Consider the following 22,706-nt stretch of genomic DNA (forward strand, 5'->3'; position numbering starts at 1 on the left):
CTTAGGTCAGTCTGCCATTTCCTTTAGTTCATGCAACACTTCTTAGTGTGATTGCTTGGCTCTCGCAGGTCCACGCGTGACTTCTTCCAGGGCTGAGGCTGAGGGGCTGGTTCCTTCTGTTGTTCCTATTTCAATAACTCGGGAGCTGTGAAGAAACTCAGAATAAGAAATTCTCGGTCCTTCTCTGCTGAGCTATTGTAACATTTTGTGCTACATACTCGGACCCTGCTCTGACTTTGTTAGGGCAACTTTCCATCCGCTAATGGAACAGCTACGGGTTCCCCTGCTGTGTCCCCCTCCCATCAGCAGTGGGCTGGGGTGTGGCCCAATCCCCAACCAGCAGAATGGTTCCTGGTGGTGAAACTTAGAGCAGCCCCAGGGCTCTTTCAATTTATGCCAAGGACTGACCCACAACAAGCAAGAGAGAGGAAAAGGAACCTTAGGAGCCACTTTCTCCATCCCTCATGTGCTTTTTGGCTAGGCCTGGGGATCTGCCCCTCTAAATTTATTAAGATTTAAAATATCTAAATATGAGCAACAGGGGATGGATCACTTGATGATTACCTGTTCTGTTCATTCCCTTTGGGACGCCTGGCAGTGGCCACTGTCAGAAGACTGGATACTGGACTAGATGGACCTTTGGTCTGACCCGGTATGTTCTTATTTATAATGTTGATTTAAGTTAAGTTTACATTTTAACTTTATTAACTTCCTATTTTTTTACCTTGAGACCCATATGGTTCTTGGCCTAGGACTCCTGCATTTACTATTTAACAAACTTCCATCCACAATTTTCCTCATGCTCCTTTGTTCTTTCTGGAAAATGGTCCCTCCCTCAGGACTCTCCCATACACCTCTTCATTCCCCACCCTAGAACATCTACAGATTCCACCGCACCTGCATCATGGACATCCCCCTAAAAACATCCCAGGACAGCAAATGTTGTATTGCACCAAGTTGTCTGTAGGAAATCCCATTATCAGATAGAATGGTGGTGATGATGTGCAAATCACATCTCTATAAGCTTTAGTGAAATTCTTTTTAAAAGGAAGTAGAAGTAGGAGACCCTAACTTGAAACTGGCATAAGATGGGTGCTAGGTGACTCATGAATTGTCACTCTCAAACTGCTAGCATTCTTAAGGACCAAGAATATCTATGGGGTAGTAAATGCTTATTATTGGTTCATGATATGCTGTAGGTGGAATCTGTTGCTGCCGTTGTGTCCTATTATTCTAGAGCTTTCTCCAAGCGGTTTCATTAATAGGAACAAACATGAGAAGACTCTAGTGCCATCTCACGGACTGCCAAGGTAATGGCAGCGGTTTGCCATTTGTGCACTAGTGCAGGGTCAAGTGGGAGGCATACCCCACGTTTGAATCCCCATATGGCAATACAGGGTCAGCTGGCTAACGTCTGTGGGGTAAGCTATGTATCAGAGGCCCAGGAGGCGAAGTGGGATGGGTGGGACAGAGCCCCAGGGTTCCAGGCCTGGGCCAGTCCAGTGGAGCGAGGCTGACTCAGTCTAGCTGAGCCTCTGGCTCTGTTGCCTAGCCCCGTGGTTCTCAACCAGCGATATGCAGAGGGCTTCCAGGGGGAACATCAGCTCATCTAGATATTTGCCTACGTTTCCAACAGGCCACATTAAAAAGCAGTAGCTAAGTCAGTACAAACTCCAATTTTATACAGACAATGACTTCTTTATGCTGCTCTGTGCACTATACACTGAAATGTAAGTACAATATTTATATTCTAATTAATGATGGTAAAAGAGAAAGTAAGCAATTTTTAGTAGTTGTGTGCTGTGACACAGCTGTATATTTGATTTTACAAGCAAGTAGTTTTTAAGCGAGGTGAAACTTGGGGTCATAAGACAAATCAGGCTCCTGAAAGGGGGACAGTGATCTGGAAAGGTTGAGAGCCACTGTCCTAGCCGGTTCGAGGGCTTTATTCTACCCCCTAAGGAAGAAGGATGCAGGGATCTTGTTTTGCAGCCTGGGTGAGGCCTCTGATCTCTGGCCTGAGGGATGAAGGAAACATGGCTTGGTTTGTCTGGGGATCATAACTGGGGCCAAGGGGAATGGGTCTCGGAGAGAAGAGCTCCTCTGGGAGTGACAGTGAGGAATCTGGGGAGTGGGGAGAAATTCCCACTTCCCCATTGCTAGGGCCAGTGGCTGGTGTTCCAAAGGGTGGGTGAACCTCCTCCCCATTCAGCGCTCAGCAGGTTCCACCCTCACCCGGGCAAAGGCAGAACCACTCCAGAAGTTTGCTTGTCTCAGAAGTTGGGGGGGGGCAGCAGGGGGGCAGCCTGTCTGTGTTTGCAATGGGGAAGCCACTGCTCTGGATCTGTCTCGCTCGCTCTTGGCAGCTGTGAGGCTTGACAGGCCAGAGTGTACCAGTCACCTCTAGTCTAGGCCTACAGGCAAGGCACTGCTGCAGTCACAGTAAAGACTTTCCAGTTCCTGGACCTCTTCAGGTCAAGTGACTCAACCCTAATTGCCCCTGAGCAACTGGGAGCAGACAAGCGGTGCAGTGCTATCGCTCACAAGGCAGAGAGCTGGCACAGACCTCTCTAGTGCTGTTACCTGTCCAGCGGCTTCTCACTTGGAACTTACCTATGGCCATAAGCACCTCGGTCACTTGGTGGTTGGATTTTGCCAACGTTTCCATGTAGATTAAGCTTTCACTCTTTGCAAACTCCTCCGCCTCCTAGTTGGGCGGGGAAGGTACAAAACCAGGGTTATTTCAAAGTAGACGTAGGTGTGTTCTGCACGGTAATCACATCCAGCTTGGGAAATGTCCTGGAAAGTGGTGGAAATAAGGGCTCCATTTACAAGGTATTGGCTCTTGTCCTTAGGCCTGGCAGGGAGGCACAGCTCCTCCTGTATGATCAGACACCTCAGGCGTTACAGGGCCCTGCCCAGTGTGGACAGGGCTGCAGGGTGCCAACCTGGAGAAGCAATCTCGGAATGGACACAAACACTAGTGTAGCAGGGCAAGTTGCGGTTCTTCTGACTAGTGGCTGAGAAGTAGGAAGAGGAGCATGCAGAAATCTCCAGCTATTTGCAAGGGTGGCTCTGGAACAAATCTCCAAGCCGGATGCTGCAAACTGCCTTAGGGCCTCGTACCCCCGTCGTTAGCTCCAGCGCTTGCACTGTCAGACTAATGATGTACAAGGAGCCTTAAGGCTCAGAACTCATCTGCATGGTGCATTAGTCTGCACTGGAGTGGGACACATTCCAGTGTGTTGCGCACTAACAGGCCTGTGCGTGCTGCAGTGATGCACACTAGGGAACTCTCCGTGCATGCCAGCAGGTCCTTATGGGCCAGTTAGTGCACAACACACAAGTGCACCCTAGACCTTGCCCCCCCCGCTCGTGCAGACAAGCTCTTAGTTTACACTGACTTTAGTTCCCCACCTTTCTGAAGAGCAGCGTGTCCGGTGATAGAGCCACCGTTGCATTCCAGCAGATTCTGCTGCGAAGCCTAAAGCTTCCTATTTCCCCAGCTCACGCTCCTTCTGTTCCAGGCACACGGTTGCAGCCGAACTGTTTAGGCAACACTTGTTTTCTCTCTTGCACAGCTCAAGGCATTGCAGCCGCTCTCTGACTGGAACCTGTTAAAACTCCCTGGCTCACCGGGTTTGGATGCACTAGCCTTGCAGACGGCTTGGTTTGGACTGGACATATTCAGAGCGAGATCTTGTCCAAAGTGGAGGGGGGGGGTGAAAAGAAAGGTGTCAATACATTAATACCACAGGGTCAAAGCAGGAGCACAACTGCAACCATAGATGCACTAACAGGCTCTCCTGGGCTGAGATTTAAAGCTTCTTAGGGAGCTTCCTGTTTCCTGCTGCTTCCCTGAACCCGCTTGAGGAGAACAGGCAGTCAACTGACATAATAGGAGCCAGTTAGGCCTTAAGATGCTGATATCTTCCCTCACTCAGGCCCTGCTACCAGCCTGCTTATTTGTCCCCTTCAACTGAGTGTTGAGAGCCACTCTAGCTGGCACAGAACAGCAGTCATGAGTGAAAGAAGAAATCGCCCCTCTGGGGCAGCATTCAGAAAAAGAAAGAAAGCAAAGGAAGCTTTTGTATCTAAGCAGGAAGGAGCTCTCCTGAGATACATAGACACAAATGTTCACCGTGAGCCTTCCGGCCCCAGTGATGATGTGAGTGGTGAGGAGATGCCTGATGTTCCAGTTAGTCAGAGTGCAGGTGACCTGGCAGCTACTGCAGCATCCATATCTCCCATCTCAAATGGATGTAACCAAGCACATTCCTGAAGAAAAGCGTAGATCAGAGAAGAGTGTGGTGGAGGCACAAGAAGCAGCTGCTGCTGAGTTTAGTTCCTTAAGTCTAGATGATCCAGGACTGTGGACCCACTTGAGCAGTAGCCTGAGGGACTTCCTTGTTCTGCATGGGCCACAGCAAGTGAAACTTCATGTTCCCCAAAGACAATGAAAATAGAAGTTTCCATCCAACACATTACTGGTGTGAAATCCCCAATGGTGACAAAGTGGAGAGGCCACGGCTTATGTACTCAGAAACCCAGAATGCTGCATACTGTTTTTGTTGCAAACTCTTCCAGTCTAATGTTCCAGCCACATTGGGTTCTACAGAAACAAAGGACTGGAAACATCTGGCAAGAAATCTGGCATGCCATGAGAAGGCAGCAAATCACCAGAGAGCATTGCATAGGTGGAAAGAGCTTGAGATGAGACTAAGGTTAAAGGCCACCCTAGATGATCAGCATCAAGAGAAGATTGCATCAGAGTCTCTGTACTGGCAAAATGTTCTGAAAATGCTTCCGACCCAAAACCTAGCACTTCAGATCAGCTGTCTGGGCCAAACAATGGAAACTTCCTTAAAACTGTGGCACTAATGGCTGAGTTTGATGCTGTACTCCAGGAGCATCTAAGAAGAGTCACCACTCAAGAAATGTACATACACCACTACCTTGGAAAAACCATTCAAAATGAGATCATATAGTTACTGGTAACAAAAATCAAACAGAAGATTGTGGCAGATTTGAAGTCAGCAAGGTATTACTAAAAAGAACAGGCGTACTTGTGGCACCTTGGAGACTAACAAATTGATTTGAGCATAAGCTTTTGTGGGCTACAGCCCACTTCATCGGATGCATGCAGTGGAAAATACAAGAGGAAGCTATATATACACAGAGAACCTGAAACAATGGGTGTTACCATACACACTCTAATGAGAGTGATCAGTTAAGGTGAGCCTTTACCAGCAGGAGAGGGGAAAAAGAATTTGTAGTGGTACTCAAAATGGTCCATTTGCAGCAGTTGACTTCTGGGCTGCACACCTAACATCAGCCATATGCAATAAATGACTTTAATGGTGCATTTTGTAACAAGAGAAGAACCTAGTGAAAATGTCCTTGCAATGGTGACGGTCAGAGAGCATTTTCTAGAATTTATTGACATTGATGATACTACAGGAGCTGGTATGACAAATGTGCTTCTTAAAAAGCTGGAAGATACAGGAATTGCGATAGCTGACATGAGAGGTCAGGGCTACGATCATGGTGCCAACGTGAGAGGAAAGAACAGAGGAGTGCAGACACGGATCCGAGAGTTAAACCCTCGAGCTTCTTTTGTCCCATGCAGTTCTCATTCACTGAACTTGGTGGTCAGTGATGCAGCATCAGCTTCTAGTGAGGCTGCTGAATTTTTTAAATATAATTCAAAGCATCTATGTATTTTTCTCTGCATTGACTCGTTGATGGCAAGATTTGAAGCAACATCTGGGAACATTCTGTCTGACATGGAAACCTACCGATGCACACTCTGAACCCTCTGAACAAACCCACCAAAGCTCAGAAAAGTCTCGAAGATCCAAGAAAGTTAGCAGCTGAAACAGATGGCAAAATGGGATTTATGACCTCTAACATCACTGGCAGCCAGTGGGGCCTTGCTATATTGCTCACTGCTCACTGCTAGGAGAATGGCGTTCACATAAACATTTACTTATAAACTGTTCAGTGTGAAAGCCTGAAGTGCAGCACTTGGGAAACACGCTGCCGTGGTGTTTTTGAAAGAGAGAATCTGCCAAGTGCTGAGATTTTACTGCAGTGCACTTACCTCAAAGGTGAATTCCCGCTGAGCAGCAAGATCTATCTTATTGCCGACTAAAACAATCACGAGCTCATCGGGAAGAAATTCCTTCTCTAATTCCCTCAACCATAGCTTTGCTCTCGCAAAAGTTGCCTGGAAAGGTGAGAGAGAGAGAGACACACACACCGACATTAAACCAACAGATACTCAGCAGCTGTCACATGGCCCAAAGGAGATTGGCAGGTGAGGGGTAAAAATGGTAGAAACAAATGGGTAATGCACTTGACAGATAGTGATGCTAGGAGCACTACTCAGCATGGAACCAGCTCTAAATATACTTGCTTCCCCAAAGCCAAGGATGACTTCTCCTCCATCAGACATGACCCAACCACCATGGATCCCCAGTGGGTCATAGACCCAGCCTACAGGTGATGGGCTGAGGTGACTGGGCTCTCTTGTGATGGGGCAAGGATTCTTAGTAGCTTGGTCTACCTCTTCAATAAAGCTCTGTTACTGTGAGATGTTACTCGTCAGCAGCCTATGGTCTCCTCCTTCTGTAACTACCATGGCAGTAATACAGACATATGGCCCTCGGTGTTGCGGTTCCTGTGTGTTGCATATTACTAGTAAAAGGGAAAAAACCTTCATAACGTAGTGGGAGATCATGCGACATGTCCCCCTGGAACAGTCCATCAGAAACAGACATTAGTGTAACTCATTTTATCTCTCTCTAAGTCAGGGCTTGGCAACCTTTCAGAAGTGCTGTGCCGAGTCTTCATTTATTCACTCTAAGTTAACGTTTCGTGTGCCAGTCATACCTTTTAATGTTTTTAGAAGGTCTCTTTCTATAAGTCTATAATATATAAACTAAACTATTGTTGTCTGTAAAGTAAATAAAGTTTTTAAAATGTTTAAGAAGCTTCATTTAAAATTAAATTAAAATGCAGGGCCCCCCGGACCGGTGGCCAGGACCCGGGCAGTGTGAGTGCCACTGAAAATGAGCTTGCGTGCCACCTTCGGCACCCTTGCCATAGGTTGCCTACCTCTGCTCTAAGTGGTGTCGGTGCCACTAGATGGGACAGGACACCACACCCAGGTGTGGGGTTACATGAGGGTAGGGGAACAAAGAGCACTTAGTGATGCTCCCTCATTACCTACTTGGCTGGTGAGCTGGACTGGGCTGGGAGGCAGGGGTAGACAGAGAAATCTTGGCTTTGAGGGGGAAAGCGTGAGCATTTATTGTCCACTGTCAGTGAAATGTCTGTACCAGTTCCTTGCATGTCTTCACCCACCTTTACCAGAAGAGAAGGATAAACCTGCCCATGATGTGTAGCCCTTACGTGATGTGTGCAGGAAAAAGCAGTCTTGGTTGAAATGTCTGGAGACGTATTGGGAAGCGACCCTACACTAGAACTATTGCAGCCTACCAGCGGCGTGGCTGCATGATCAAGATTCAGTTGGGATATTTTAGAAAGATAAAGGCAAACCCTTCTGGAGGAGAGAGGCAGGAGAACAAGCCATCGCTGCTCTTACCTTTCTGGCTATGTCAAATACAAGAAGGGCAGCATTTGCCCCCGTAATAAAGATGGCAAACACCATGGTACTTCTCCTGTCCTGCAGTGTCCCAGATCACAAGCTTGATCGTGGCAGTCTCTAAACATACCAGCTGGGTAAAGAAAGAACCTGGAAGCGCAGAGATGGGACAGCTCCTTGAGAAAGCCATAGCATGCACCTTAATTAATGTTAACCTTCATCTCGGTGATCTGTGTGAAAGATGGGTGTCGAGATTGGGTTGGAAAGGGCTGCAGGGGGAAGGAGGATGAGAGAGAGAGAATTAAAACACCCCCCCCCCCAAAAGCAATGTAACAAACAGGCTGGTGAACTGGTCTTACCCAATCACAGCCCGGTAGTGCACCAATGCACATCAGCAGGGTGTAGCTGGGAGATGGGGAGGGGAAGAGGAATGAGAACAATGGTTCTTGCTCAATCCATCAATATTAGTGGCATTAGCAAGCTTTGGTTTTGCAGCTGTCTAGCTGGAGGAAATGTGATGGCAGGGTGGGAATTAGGAGTCTTGAGTTCTAATCCAGCTGTACAGTGCCTGGCCCCTGTTGGGTGCTGCTGTAACAGAAACAGTGACACAGAGCAATTGGATCCCGTGATAAGCTGGACCCATTCAAAGAAAACAAGTTTGAAAAGAACCAAAGGAAAGGTCCTACACCTAGCAGCAAAGCATGCAGGCCACACCTGCAGAATGGGGAAGTGTATCCAGGAAAGCACTAACTGTGAAGAGGATTGAGAGGCCATGCTGGGCAAGCCATTCAACATGAGCACCCAGTGTGATGCTGTGGTGCCCAGGGCTAACGCCATCATTGGCTGGATGAAAAGAGCAGTGAGGAGCACAGGGAGGTGACGCACCATCGGTAAGACTGATCCTGGAATACTGCATCCAGTTTTGGCGTCCGCCTTTGAAAAAGATTTTGAAATATTGGAGATGGGGCAGCAAAAAGCAATGAAACGTTTTGAGGGCTGGAGAAAAATGCCTGCTAGTGAACTAGTGAAAGAGCTCAGCATGTTTAGATTATCAAAAAGATCAGGAGGTGATGTCATTGAAGTGTTGAAGTGACTTCATGGAGAGAAAATAGCTGATATTAAAGGGCTCATTAATCTAGCAGAGAAAAGCATAACAAGTCCCAGTGGCTGGAAACTCAAGAGACCAATTCATATTAGAAATAGGGCACAAATAGTCAACAGTGAGGATGAATCACCAAAGGAATAAACTAGAAAGGGAAGTGGTGGGAATTCCCCATTTCTTGAGGTCTTCTAATGAAGACTAGATGCCTTTCTGGAACGTGTTTAGTCAAAAACTAGCTACTATGCTATACAGAAAGCAAGTGATATGCAGGGTGTCAGATTCCATGGTCTAATTGTCTCTTCTGTCCATAAAGTCTACTAATTTATGAACAACTGAGCGTAGCATGGGAAGAGCGTCTCGTGTTCTACTGTATAGTCGGTGTCATCCCCACAATGAAGAGTCATTGAGTGGGGTGATCCAGGGAAAGCAGCACAAACATCCAATGTGGCTGGACAGGGGCAGGACATCAGCACTGCGGGGGAGGGGTGGGTGTGGCAGTGACATCACAAGGGCCTTTGGCAGGACCTCAGCCTATTGGACAAAGGTGGTGGGAGGCGATGATCTCACAGAGAGCTCTTGACATCATCCAGGCAGGACAGGGGTGCGACAGGGGCAACCTCGGAGATCCCTGTGGCTTTGCTTCAGCGTCTCCATCTCGAGGTCTCTCCTTGAGTACCGAGATAATTCACTTTTACCTACGTGAGCGTAACGAGGACCCTCTTCAGAGTTTTCTCTTCTTCAATTATTGATTTTGCCAGAAAACAGACGTCCCTGTATAGAAGGTAAGAGCCTCTGAAAGATTTGGAACCTGTTCAGTCTGATCCATCAGGTGCCGGCTGATTTTTAGGAAAGGAAAACACTAGATTGTGGGGGCAGCATTTTATTTCTGACCTAGGACTTTGTCCCTTAGAATCACTGGGGACATTGGGGTTTCTCCTTTTTGTTTTCCCTTTTCCTGTCTCTCCCTCCTTTCTCTTCTTCTCTTGCATCTTTGTCCTTTCCCCCTGCTCTCCTTTCACCACCAGGACCTGTGTGCGCATGTGGAGTGGGGGGCAGGGGTGGGGGGTTGCGCTCCAACTCTCCTTGCGGGAGGCCCTCCCAAAGATGTGGCTGGAATAGTGCTCTAAGCGTGACTCCCTCCGGTGGTGACCTGCGACAGCTGGTGAGACCTCTCCGCTTTCTGAGTCTCAGAGTCTCAATGCTGATTGGGCCGAGCATGGGGCTATTGTGAGGGAGGAGACTCAGGTCCTTGTTACTCTCTTTTAAGACCAAGGAAATAAGCCAGAACCAAACATGTTTGTTTGCTCTTGCTGCTTTTCTCCATTCGTTGTCTTTGAGCAATTCATGATTCTCTCTCTAATGGGCTAGTTCTTCTAAACTACTTACTGAATCATTAGCTTTTAATAAAGCCACATGCAAACCCAGCCTGCCAGTAACAGAGGAGTCAGGCAGCACCCTACAGAATGGGGGACAGTCCGCTGGAAAGCTGTGACTCTGAAAAGGATTTGGGGCCATAGTGGATGAGCTGCTCACCATAATCTGTCAATGTGAAACTGTGGTAAAAAAGGTTAAAGCCATTCTTGGCTGGATAGAGTAGTGAGTATGGAAGGAAGTGATCCAGCATTGGTGAGCCTGAAACTGGAATGTTGAATCCAGTTCTTGTGTCCACATTTTGAATATTATGTTAAAAAAATTAGAGAGGGTGCAGAAAAGATTCCTAATTGAGTGATTATTTCCTGGGCTCTCTCCCTGCCTCTGTGGGGGTTGTTGTCTGTTAGTTAGAACAGGAGTCAGGACTGTTGGCTTCTCTTTCTGGCTCTGTCCCCACTTTGCTGTGGGACTCCTTGGGTAGGTCCAAGGGGAATAGGGTGGATTCTCTAACTCCTGGCAGCAGTGAGCCTGGGTGAGGATGGATGCTCAAGCTGTCTGCGAAGGAGAAAGGGATGTTTCCAGGTGTTGAACGTCAAGAATTCTAAACTTTGCTAAAATGGCAAGTGTAGAGAAACAAGAAAGAGTTGGGGCCAAACTTTAACCATTGTCTTCTTTAAAGCCCATTCGGGGATGTGAGGCCCAGAGAGCCCAGTCCCACAGATCAATAGGCAGCAATGGAGCCAGGAGTGACACTCCCTCTCAAAGGCAGGGGGAGCGGACACTAGGGCCTGGTTGCGATTGCCAGCTGTGGGAGGGAGTGTGCAGCAGTGGTTAGGGAAGGGGTCCATCCATGGCTCTGACACTCGGTGTGACCCTGAGCCAGTAGCTGAGGCCTGTTTGCCATCAGTAGAGTCGGGGTTCCATGGCTACAGGCCATGGGGGTTGGGAGGCTGCAGGAAGGTGTGTAAAGTGCTGGCATGTCAGGATCCTGGAGGGAGCTGCTTGTCCAGAGTAACCGATGGTCTTTGGGACTGACCCCATTGCTCTAAAAGGATGAGACTTCCTGGATCTTGCAGCAGCAGCAGGGATGACGAGGGGGAACGTTGAGGGGGAGCAGATCATGCAATGAACTCCTGCCAGTGTGTGTAGCTTGCACTCCCTGCACTCCTATGGGGGGAGAAGGGGCTGCTCTGGTTGGAGCAGGGCTGAGGAGGGACCGAAAAGGCCCAGGAGTGACCCCAGACTCACACCTGTTCCCCGCTCGATTCCAGGATGGCCAAGCTCCTGCGGAGGTTCAGGAGGAAGGCTCTGCAGGTGCCCCCAGAGCCTTCGGGAAGGAGCGGCCATCTTCCCAAGGGGCAGAGCCACCTGTCCGTCCCGCTGGCGGGAAGCAGCTCCCATCCAGGCCAGAAGGCGGAAGTTCCCAGCCTTCTGGAGAACAAAGCCAGCTCCGGCGCAGGCGCCGACCTGGGAGAGAGGCCCACCAAGCCCAGGTGGAGTTGGCTCAGGATGAGTTTTGCGGACAGGACCCAGCCCAGGAGGCGCCAGGCAGGGAGGCTCTGGGGCCTGTTATGTGGGCAGCAGCGGCCCCAGGAGCCCAGCCCTCATTCCCAGCAGGGGGCATCGCCCTGCCCGGGCTCTGAGGATCTTTCAGCCCCCTCAGACCAGGAGCTAGAAGATCCCAGCACCATCAGCTCAGCACGGGACAGCAGCAGTGCCTGGGGCTCCAGCAGCAGCGACGCCTCTGGACGCTGCTGCTTTGTTCCAGGTGAGGAGCCAGGCTGGGCTGAGGGAGGGGTGAGGACGGGGATGTGAACACCCTGGGCCCAGACACTCTCCCAGTGATATGGCGGGGGGGGGTCCCCAGCCCAGGTGTCTGGCCTGAGCCACGTGAACCCCACTGACACCAGCAGCAGTCACACAGCTGCCCCTGCAGCAAGGGGAGCTGGGGGTGGGGGCATCAAGAGCTGCTGCCACTTTGTCCCTTGATGCTCCGGGGCTGGGGGAGTCGGCACCTCCCGTGGAGTCCTGGACAGTGTGAAGGCAGCCCTGAGAGGGAGGTGTGGGGCCCGATCTGCCCTGGGTGCCTGAGGTGGGAAGGGGGGTCCTTTATCCTGCGCTCCCCACCACACCCCTGTCCTTCCCCCAAGGGGCAGCAGACATCCCCCTGTTCCCTTCTCTCCCGGGTGCAGGGACCCCCACGGAGTCAGCGGCGGAGGAATGGCTGGAGATGACCACAGAGGAAGCTGCTCTCAAGGTCATCGGAGAGCAGCTCCAGGGCAGAGACAAGGTACAAATGTTCCCCACCTGGGCTGGAACCAAGATTGTCCTGTCCCTTCCCAGCATCCCCACCCCCTGCCGAGGGTCTTGTCCCTGATGATCCACCACCCCTAATGGGGCCCTTGTACATCCCTGATGTGGGACCCCCAAGATGGGGGTGTTTGTCCCACAACAGCCGAGGTCTCCTCCCCCCACAGGCACTGTCCCAGTTCCCAGTCCTGCTTGTGTAGGAGTCGTGGGGGATTTGGACACTAGGCGGCTCCCCACAATCCCCCACTGAGGCCTGAGCCCTGGAGCTGGTGTGGGTGGGGAGGAAGGTCCCTAGCTAACAGGTTCTCTCTCGCTATCCCCCACTCCCAGTGGGTACAGGATGAGGGGCAGCAGCTCAGGTTCCTGCGGGCCATCTACCCCGCGTGTCTTGCTGCACAGGACAGAGGGCAGGACACGCTGGAGCCGCACTGCTGCAAGGCGGCTGTGGTGGAGAGGATTGTGGTGAGTGAGACCCGTCATCCGGCAGCTGGAGGGGGGAGAGAGACGTGGGATTGGCCGGGGTATGGCCGGGCTAATGGGTGGGGGCTGGGGTGTGTGGGTGGGGGCAGCAGAGAGCAGGGATTGCTGGGGCTGAAGGCAGGGAGAAGAGAAGGGAGAATTGTGAGATTGGGCAGTGGGGGACTTGTGGGGCTGGAGGGCAGCTGTGACTGGGGGACAAGGAATCACATGGTCCCAGCTCGGTTGTGGGGATGGTGCTGAATGGGGGCAGGTTTGACAGGGAGGAGGGAAGAAGGGGATTGGGACTGAGCTGGGCAGGAATCCTGGAAGGGGACCAGTTTGCTGGGCAGGAAGAAATGGGAGGAGCGGGAGGTAGTGGGGGATCCTGCTGGCCATGTGGGGCACTGGCTGTGTCATCTCCTCACGGGGAGGTGTCAGCAGGGCCCGAATCTCTGACGCTCCTTTGTCTCCTTCGCGTCTCACAGGAGCTCATTGAGGAGCTTCCTAAAGACTCTCCACCCAGCGAGATCCTCGCCAGCTGCCTGGCTGCTGTGGGCAACCTCAGGTACCGAGACAGCCCCCTCTTCCCGCCCCCACCTGCCCCCCGCTGGCTCCCCTAACCCCAGTGCTGCTCAGGCCCAAGGCTGGGAGACTGTCCCTCCCACTCCCAGGTCGCTCACCTCCCAGGAGTGGCTCCTCTGGCAGAGCTGGTGGGGCGGGAAGGGTCACTCTGTCCTGGCTGGGCTCTTCTTTTCACCCCACTAACATTGCAGGGGCCTTGGGGAGGGGCTCACTCCCGGGCTCAGATACAGGAGGGGCAGCAGGCTCCAGGGACCAGGCGCTATTCCTGCCCTGCCACTGTCTGTCTGTGACGCCTCGGCCTTGTCATTCCCTAGCTCAGTGCCTCAGTTTCCATTCTCGCGAGCCTGTGCCTGTAACCCTGTGGTTTCGTGTCCATGTTGGCGACAGTCCCACCCCCGCACTGCGCAGTCTAATACCAGCTCCTCTCTCTTGCCAGCACCATGAAACCAGCCCTTGAGCCTGAGCTAGAATCCCGCCTCTTGCAAGCTGCCCTTGGCTCGGTCTTCATCCTGGGCACGGAGACGGACGCCACCGACATCCAGGTACATCCTCCGCCTCTTCCAGAGTGGTCCTTGTCCGGGCTCCCTTGATTCGCTGGAGCTCCAGATTTAGGGGTGGGGTAGGCAGAGATGGAACAAGCTGTAGGGTTGGATCCTTTCCTCCAGAGGATTACCCCCTTCTTTCTTTCTTTCTTTCTTTCTTTCTTTCTTTCTTTCTTTCTTTCTCTTCCATATGCCGTGTTTTGCCCAGCAGCCCAGCTACCATCCATAGCAACTTGGCTGTATCCTACTCTTCCGCCTACAAGGCCGTCTGCAGAGCCCTGCTAAGCTCATGGATCAAAGATCCAGGTGTCATCAATCCTTGCTAATTGCCTGCAGTGGGACATGAATGAGCGAGGCCAGGAGATGTGTTTGGGAGTCTCACCAGTGCTTCCCAGAGAACCCTCTTCCCATCCTGTGGCAGGGGTCGGCCCAGTTTCCCTAACTCTGACCCATGCTTTGCAGGCGCTACACAAAGTCATGCCAGAGCTCCTGGATGCTGTGCTGGGGAACCTGCTGGCAGAGTCCCCAGACGCAGGCAGGCTCCACTTCATCTTGGAGGTGAGTCCCATAAGGAGGGTGGGAACCAATTTTACCTTAACTCTTGGGGGCTGGTAAGGAGAGACTGGCAGATCCAGTTTCTATTCTGTCCTCCTAGCTGGGTCCCCATTGGGGCGTCCTTGGCTGGGGAGGTCAGTGCAATGCAGTGTCAGGTCCTGCTTTCTTGAGGGACAGAGGAAGGAGCTGGGACATCAAGCCAGAGCTCTGCCTGCTTCTGTTGAACACTAATCACAGGGCCCCTGGTTGTCTTGGGGAGTGAGAGTCTGAAACCCCCCCCATACCCCCCCCCCCCCCCCAACACACACCCCACGAGTTTCCAGAGATGGTTCTCAGAGAAGAGGCACACGCTCCTTCCTAGAGAAACAGGAGGAACCCAGGGAATCAGCCCTTCTCTCTGATATGCTCTGAATTTCCTGGGGGGATTGTGCTCTCAGTGACTCCTTACATCCCACCAAGGATTTTAGTGGCAGGGAAGGACGAGGATTCAGTCTCCTTTCTGGTGAACTCTTCAGGAATCAGGAGCTCTGGGAGGATGGGACCAATCTAGAGAGACCCTGACAAGTTGTGACCTGCAGGATACAAGCTACGTCCTGGGGGAAAGAATCCCCTTCTAAAGCTCTGTGATCAATGACTCAGCTATTCTCTCTGTGCATAATGTCTCGGGCCCCTGGGGCTGGGGCGGGGGATGGGGCTCATTTGCAAAGCACCACCTGCCCATTCATCCTGACCTGCCTCCTTTCCCCACAGCATGTCAACCGCTGGATTGTGTCCAGGGTGCCCCAGGAGAGAGCCAGGGCCATTAAGAGCAGCACGGCCCTGCTGAGATTTGCAGTCACCCTCCCTGAGTTTGACGTAAGTGACCTCTGACCCCAACTTCCTGACTCCAGGCGCAGGCAGGCTGGCTCCACCGGGCTGTAGGATCTGCTGCTGCAGGGGCTGTGGGTTCGCAGTGTTCCTCTTGGGTCAGAGCAGGGAATGAGATAGGCTTGAGTCAAGTTCTTCTTGTCCTGGTCAAGTGTCGTCCCTGGGCCTTGAAGGGGATTGTCATAACTATAAAGGGAAGGGAACAGCTCTCCTGTGTACAATACTATCCAATCCCTCCTGGCCAGAGACACCAAAATCCTTTTCCCTGTAAAGGGTGAAGAAGCTCAGGTAATCTGGCTGACACCTGACCCAAAGGACCAATAAGGGGACAGGATACTTTCAAATCTTGGTGGGAGGGGGAGGCTTTTGTTTGTGTGCTCTTTGTGTTGGGGGTTGTTCGCTCTTGGGACTAAGAGGGACCAGCCATCAATCCAGGCTCTCCAAATCTTTCTGAACCAGTCTCTCATACTTCAAACTTGTAAGTACCAGCCAGGCAAGGCGTGTTAGGTTTCTCTTTGTTTTCTCAACTTGTAAATGTTCCTTTTTGCTAAGAGGATTTACCCTGTTTGCTGCAACTTTGAACCTAAGGCTAGAGGGGGTTCCTCTGGGCTCCTTGAATCTGATGACCCTGTAAAGTTATTTTCCATCCTGATTTTACAGAGATGATTTTTACCTTTCTTTCTTTAATGAAAAGCCTTCTTTTTAAGAACCTGATTGATTTTTCCTTGTTTTAAGATCCAAGGGTTTGGATCAGTGTTCACCAGGAAATTGGTGGAGGAGTCTCTCAAGGCTACCCAGGGAAGGGTTCTAGTATTTGGGAGGGAGATATTCTAGGGGGGAGGTCGACAGAGTTTCCCAAATAACTCTTAAATGCTTTGGGTAGTGGCAGAAAAAACAGATCTAAGCTGGTAATTAAGCTTAGAGGTTCTCATGCAGGTCCCCACATCTGTACCCTAGAGTTCGGAGTGGGAAGGAACCTTGACAGGGACCATGTTCCAGCCCCTGCTTGGCATCCCAAAGCAGCTCCTGGCTCCCTTGGCAGCAGAGCAAATGAAGGGTCTGTCTCAGGCTCCTCTCCCCCAGCATCTCCTGCAGAAGGATCCTTCTGGCCCAGGGGGGACAGGGAGCTGACAGGAAAATGCTGATGGAGTCTCCTCTCCTCTCCCTTCCATTAGATCTCAGCAGAGTTCCCTAGGCTGGGTCAGCACGTGGCCCAGCTGGCTCTGTTTGTGAGTTACCCAGACCAGGACATCAGCCGGCAGGCCAGGGAGGGGACTTACCGGCTGTACCAGCTGCTGCTCGAACAGAGGGGTAAGGAACCCACTGGGACACGGAAGCCATCAGGGGACTGAAAGGGACCACAGGTGGATAATGGGACCCCAGACAATTTCCCTCAGCCTGACCCCAGCTGGAGAACAAGTCTCTCTCCACCTCTGTTCTTCTCCACTCCACTGGGCAGCCACCAATGGGATTGGAAGGACACAGAAACTGCAACCAGAATGATCAGAGTGTCTCTCTCTCTCTCTCTCTTCCAGGGCTGAGCATACACGAGGTGGAGGATCTGTGGTGCCACAACTGGTACCAGGACAGCAGGCTCCTGGGCTATCAAAACACAGCCAGGGTGGGGGAGGTAAGGACACTGTGGCAGGGTAGGACACAGCTCAGGGAGTGGGGCTGGCTGGGGTCCCTGCAGTGGATGCCTCCTGGAGACAGGACAAGAGCCCACTCCTTATTTCCAGCTCAGAGTTCCTCACCCAGCACCCAGTGGGACAGGCTGGTGCTAAAGGTCCCACATTGGAACCTCGCTAGTTGCTGTGATTTGAGTGTCTTCCATGGAGCCGTTGCTACGTGGCATAAGGCGAATCCCCGGGTGGGTGAGTTAATAGAGGATTATGGCTCTGGGTGTCTCTCTGCTCCTTGTCCCCTTGGCTGATCCCCAAGTGTCTGAGAGAAGAGCACTGGGTCCGTCAGTCACTAGTGCTTGAGCAGACCCTTGTTTACTTCCCTGCACCCTGTAGAAGCAGAGAAAGGAGGTGGGGTTTGCCCAAGTCCATTGCCAGTCAGGAAGCAGAATGCCCCAAGCCGAGAACTGGGGAGGGGACACAGTGAGCTCCAGAGCCAATATGCACCACATGCGCCTCCTCATGTCTCCAGTCCTGGCCAGGGAATGGCAGAGTATCTGGACCTCAGCCACTGTGCCAAAGAAGCACATTGTCACTGACCCAAGTTGCGACTACTTGCTGCACAAGTAGAAAATCAAAGACCTCCCGGCCCCCTGTCTCACAACTGTGCTGAGAACATCCAAACCTTGGAACACACCATAACCCAGTGCCCCCAGATTGGAGTCAAAGGTGAAATGTGTGATTTTGATAACATCACAGAGGAGGCCTTGGAATGGCTCCTGGATCTCCAAGTGCATCTACAGAATGCTGCCCTATAGATGCCACGTGAGAGAGACTCTGTGAGCTTGTCCTGCCTCCCACAAGCTGAATTGCTGCAGCAGAAGAAAAGTTTCCTAGGAGTGTCTGTGATGGGGACTGGGACATGAGTCTCCTTATCCTGGTCAGGTTGCAGATTGGATTCCCTTTGGCAGAAACCAAGGAGCTGCCGAGGCCATAGCCAGCTACTAGAGAAATCACTAATTTGGGGGCAATAGACCTTTGGTCTGTCAGCTCCAACCCCTTCCCCCCCCCCACGCACACTCCTCTAGCCACTGAGGTGCAGGAGATCTCTCTGCTGGAAGCAATACAGGGTCCCCTATCATCTCGGTGCGCTGCACAGCAGAGTGGGCCCTGCTCACCCACATTAGAGATCTATTTCCAGCCCATCATGGCCCCTGCGATCAATTGCCCTCCAGAAAGAGCCACTGGAGGCTTTGGTCCCTAAGCATCTGCCACCTTTTCATAAAGGGGCTTCCCTGAGCCATGGGACCCTGAAAGCCTCCTGGGGAATGAACGGCCTTGGCTACAGCAGCTCTCTTACCCTTCCTTTGGGGCACCGGACACTGAGGCCATTCTATCTCCAGGGCTTGGAGGCTGGCTCTGGGCAATCTGCTACAGCCTCCTGTCCTGTTGGTTTTAGGTCTTTGGAAAATTCTTCTCTGCGGGGCAGAGGAAATGCTTCCTCAAGACAGCCGTGCCAGCGATCTACAACCCCCTGCTGTGCATTAGCCAGGCTGGGCTTCTCCTCACATACGCCATCCTGGGGGAAGCCGAGCAACTGCTGGGGTACACGGTAAGCAGCTGCATTCGACTCAGGAGATTGGAGCGGGGCCCAGGCCTCATTCCCATCCTATCACCATTTGCTGGCCTGGGAGCAAGGAGCCTAGTGGGGACTTGTGGACTTCATGGACTTGTGTTCTTAGGACGTGATGCTCTGCTCTCACTCCTGGGAAGGGCAGGAGAGTCCCCTAAGTGCCCTGTGTGAACCTTTCCTGCCCCACAGAGCTGCACCTATTTCCCCATGGCCTAGTGTCCATGTCACCCCAGCCACCACCCAGAGTTGCTCCCATCACTGGCAGCCTGGGAGGCCAAGGACTGATGGGTGATGGCGACCGGCCAGGCAGTTCTGAGGCACATGGGTGGGGGAAGCTTGTCCTGCTGCTGGCAGGGCTGGACCCGCTCTAGAGAGAATGGGAGGATTCAGCCAGCAGGGGCTGCTGACCTGCCCCGTTCACCAGGGCTGCCATCCTCTGGCTTCAGCATTTGTCACTGGGGTGACTTGGGGAAAGGTCTCAACCTCCCCGCAGGCCACTTCACTGCTGTCAGAATCCCTCCTGCCCTACCTGGGTGGGAATGGAGGCAGGGGTGGAGGAGAGGGTTCTACCAACTTGAGCGGTGTCCCCAGGTGGGTTGGAGGTGGAACAGCTGTCAGGGGCACTGAGGGGGAGGCGGCAGGAAATAACCCTAAAGGAGGGGGGCTGGCACTGGAGGTCACTAGAGAGGACAAGAAGCCTCCATCCTGGGGATCAGGAGAGTGAATCCACCACTCAGACATGAGCAGCTGCTGGGTGGAAATGGTGCTGGTTCCAGGTGCCCTTAATCCTCCCTGATTCCTGGGCAGTGTCTCAGTCTCTGACATGTTCTCCTTCCCCTGCAGCTGGAGGACATCACCGCCAAGGTGATGGGTCAGCTCCGCAGCATCCGGCAGCTGCACCAGGTGCCTGAGGTGCTGCAAGGGCTGAGCCTCACCTGATGCCCTTAAAGGTCCCCCCTCAGCAACTCCCGCTCCCTGCTGCAGGTACTGCTCTGTCTCCCTGGAAATGGGGGGCTAGTGGAAGGGGAAATGGAGGCCCCTGTCACTGACAGAAACTCTCTCCCCTCTCTGTGGAGCAGGGTCCTTCCCTCTGACCCCAAACTTCCTTCATCTGGGGCATGAGCTCTTCCCCTCACTCCCTACCCCTCCCCTCTTTCCTTGCTCTCACCCCCATCCCATTCCCTGGGCTCCCAGGCAGAGCTCTCCCTGCCCCAGATGGCGCAGAAGCACCTTTGTGCCAGAGCTACATTTTCCATCTGCCCAACTGAAGATCAGGAAGCTCCACATTTGAGGAGGTGAGGATGGGACAGAGGCTCAGGGCCTGCTTCACCTCTTGCCCTTAATTCTTCCTTTGGCCCTTCTGTGGGCTCTCAGAGGGTGACATGAACGGGAACCTCCTCCCCACCTGTCTGCTAGGCCCTGGGATGTGTGACAGCCTCCCAGCTGGGCCACCTCAGGGAGCAGTGGGGACAGGTCACCTTGTCCTAGGAAACCAAGCAGTGCTAGTTCTCAGAGAGGCTGAGAGGGAGACCCCACTCCCTCGTGGAGGTAAGAGCCACTGACTGCTTTGGGCAGATGGCAGTGGTGAGCTGGAGCCGGTTCGCAGGAACTGGATGTTAAATTTAGAAACCCTTTTAGAACCAGCTGTTCCAGGACAACCGGTTCTGAAAAAGCTTTTCCGTTTAACAAAAGCTCGGGCAGCAGTCCCCCCCGCCCCAGCTCACCTCCCCCTCCACCCCGTACGCTCCGCCCTCCATCTCCACCCCCACCCCTGCTTCCCGCGAATCAGATGTTCGCTGGAAGCCTGAAACAAGCAGCAGGCAGGTAGGCTGGGGCTGGGGGGTGCGAGTACAGCTCCAGGGAGGCACAGCGCGGCCCTGTCTGGCCCCAGCCGAGTGCCCCAGCCCAGTCCCGGCCAAGCACCCCCGGCTCTGGCTCCAGTGGCTCTGGCCTGGCTCGGCCCCGTGGCGCCAGTGCTGGTCCCGGACGAGCGGCTCCGGCCCGGCCCAGCCCAGGGAGTCAGGCCCCGCGGCGCCGGTCCTGGTCCTGACTGACCAGCTCCGGCCTGGCTCGGCCCAGCCTGTGGAGTCGAGCCCCACTGCACCAGTCCCGGTCCTGGCCAAGCGGACCTGGCCCCGGCCCCAGGCAGTGTGGTAAGGGGCAGGAAGCAGGGAGGGGGTTGGAAGAGGGCAGGGAGTTCAGTGGGTTGTGGGGGTGGATAGGGGTGGGGGCGGTCCGAGGGCAGGGAACAGGGGGATCGAATGGGGGCAAGGGTTCCAGGGGGGCAGTCAGGAAGGAGCAGGGGTTAGATGAGACGATGGGGGGCAGTCGGGACAGAGAGAAGGGGTGGTTGGATGGGGCAGGCGTCCTGGGGGGCCATCAGGAATGAGAGGAGGGGTTGGATGGGATGGCAAGGGGGCAGTCAGGGGACAGGGAAGGGGGGTGGATGGGTCAGGGGTCCTGGGGGAGGGTGTCAAGGAACATGGGGGGCTGGATGGGGCATGACCCCCTGGGGGGGCACGGCCCCCTTGTGGGTGAGCAGGAGGGACACCCTTTGAACGGATGGGCTTGGACTTAGTGGGGCCTTTGGAGAAGAGTAGCTCCGGCCATAAGTATATCAGGTTGTGGTTGACTATGCCACACGGTATCCAGAGGTGGTACCACTATGGTCTGCCACGGCTCCAGTTATCGCCAATGAACTCTTGCAGATCTTCGCACGGGTCGGCTTGCTGCAGGAGACACTGACGGACATCATCATCTACAGTGCCAACTGGAAGGAACAGCTCCAGCTGCGGCGCTGGGCAGAGCAGGACTCACCGCAAACCAGACCAAATGTCACCTGGGCCAGAAAGAACTGATCTACCGGGCTATACGGTGGGCCGAGGAAAATCGGCCTTTGGTATCTGAGCCACAAGCTGTTCTATCTAATAGGAACCCCTTCTCCTTGGTAAGAGACCACGCACCCCTCAGGTGGATTAACAGCATGAAGGACTCACACACACGGATCATGTGGTGGTACATGTCCCTCCAACCCTATTCCTTTCGAGTGTTACACCGGCCGGGAAATGCTCATGCGGATGCAGATTTCTTTTCCCAAGATGGGAGGTCGGAGGGGTAGGGAAGGGGCGGAGACGACCAAGGGTCAGGCTGCCCAGGGGAGAGTGTGTGATGGGGCAGAACGGCCCCGCACTGGCATAGCAGGGGTTAACCCTTCCTCCCTGGCAGAGGAAGCCCCGCCCCAGAAGTTCTGCTGGGCATGCTCCAACTGGAGCTCAGATATAAAAGCCTGCACATCAGCTCAGTCTGGGCTGACCGCCAGAGGGGAAGGACACACGCTGTTAGCTCCTGCAGAGAGAGGGGCTGCGAGCCAGGATCCAGGCGTCAGCCCTGTCGAGGCTCCACCGGAGACTCTGACGGAGGACGACCCAGGGGAGGAACAGACCGGAGAACCCCTCGCCGCAGAAGCACTGCCATTCCCAGGGGAAAGTAGAGATAAACGGTGTTAATGCTGTATTACCACTCGGCGTGTTGCAGGCGGATCCCCGCTGAGCAAGCGGCAAGTAGAGCTTAGGGCTTAGGGCTCGGTGGAGAGGGTGGGCCCGAGTGCCCCTACCCTCCCGACCCTGAACCGTGAAGGATTATATGGACTCTGGCTGTTAGGCCGTGCTACCCCATGTGTACAGGGGGATTATATGGACTCTGGCCACTAGGCCATGCTCCCCCGCCTGCAAGGGGGGATTTTATAGACTCTGCTCGCTAGGCCGCGCTACCCCACCTGCAAAGGAGGATTAAATGGACTTTGGCTGCAGGGGGGAGAGGGAGGCCAGGGGAGGGGCTCTGACTACTGGAGGCCCGGATGTGAGTGGCTCAATCGGGCCTGGCCGCCGTTTCAGCTGAGTCACACTCTGCATTGGGTGGGGCCACCCAGAGGATTCAGGGGTCCCGGGGTCTTTGGCGGCGGGACCTGGAGCGGAAGGACCCCCCACCGCTGAATTGCCGCTGAAGAGCCAGAGCAGAAGAAGCTCCGGGGCGGGCCGCGAGAGTTTTCTGGGGC

The 22,706-nt window shown here is 53.5% G+C and overlaps 1 protein-coding gene and 1 pseudogene across 1 annotated transcript; one reads left to right on the forward strand and one right to left on the reverse strand.

The window, feature by feature from the left end:
- LOC120407313 overlaps nucleotides 1-22,706 on the reverse strand; it is a 32,300-nt pseudogene continuing 9,594 nt past the window's right edge.
- LOC120408097 (maestro heat-like repeat-containing protein family member 7) lies at nucleotides 11,636-21,477 on the forward strand. Its single transcript, XM_039544646.1, has 12 exons — nucleotides 11,636-11,850; nucleotides 12,275-12,372; nucleotides 12,723-12,854; nucleotides 13,337-13,416; nucleotides 13,870-13,975; nucleotides 14,438-14,533; nucleotides 15,281-15,385; nucleotides 16,573-16,708; nucleotides 16,933-17,027; nucleotides 18,479-18,631; nucleotides 19,496-19,636; nucleotides 21,361-21,477. Exons 2-11 carry the CDS (start codon nucleotides 12,313-12,315, stop codon nucleotides 19,589-19,591), a joined length of 1,059 nt encoding a protein of 352 aa, XP_039400580.1. The 5' UTR covers nucleotides 11,636-11,850; nucleotides 12,275-12,312; the 3' UTR covers nucleotides 19,592-19,636; nucleotides 21,361-21,477.

This window comes from Mauremys reevesii, linkage group 6, assembly GCF_016161935.1.
Source record: "Mauremys reevesii isolate NIE-2019 linkage group 6, ASM1616193v1, whole genome shotgun sequence".
NCBI classification, from domain to species: Eukaryota; Metazoa; Chordata; order Testudines; family Geoemydidae; genus Mauremys; species Mauremys reevesii.

Excerpts from the sequence above, each read along its gene's own strand:
- LOC120408097 (XM_039544646.1), top strand. The coding sequence starts at position 12,313 with ATGACCACAGAGGAAGCTGCTCTCAAGGTCATCGGAGAGCAGCTCCAG. Across the intron at positions 14,534-15,280 it reads GGCTCCACTTCATCTTGGAG|CATGTCAACCGCTGGATTGT; the intron begins GTGAGTCCCATA and ends CTTTCCCCACAG. Across the intron at positions 16,709-16,932 it reads GCTGCTGCTCGAACAGAGGG|GGCTGAGCATACACGAGGTG; the intron begins GTAAGGAACCCA and ends TCTCTCTTCCAG.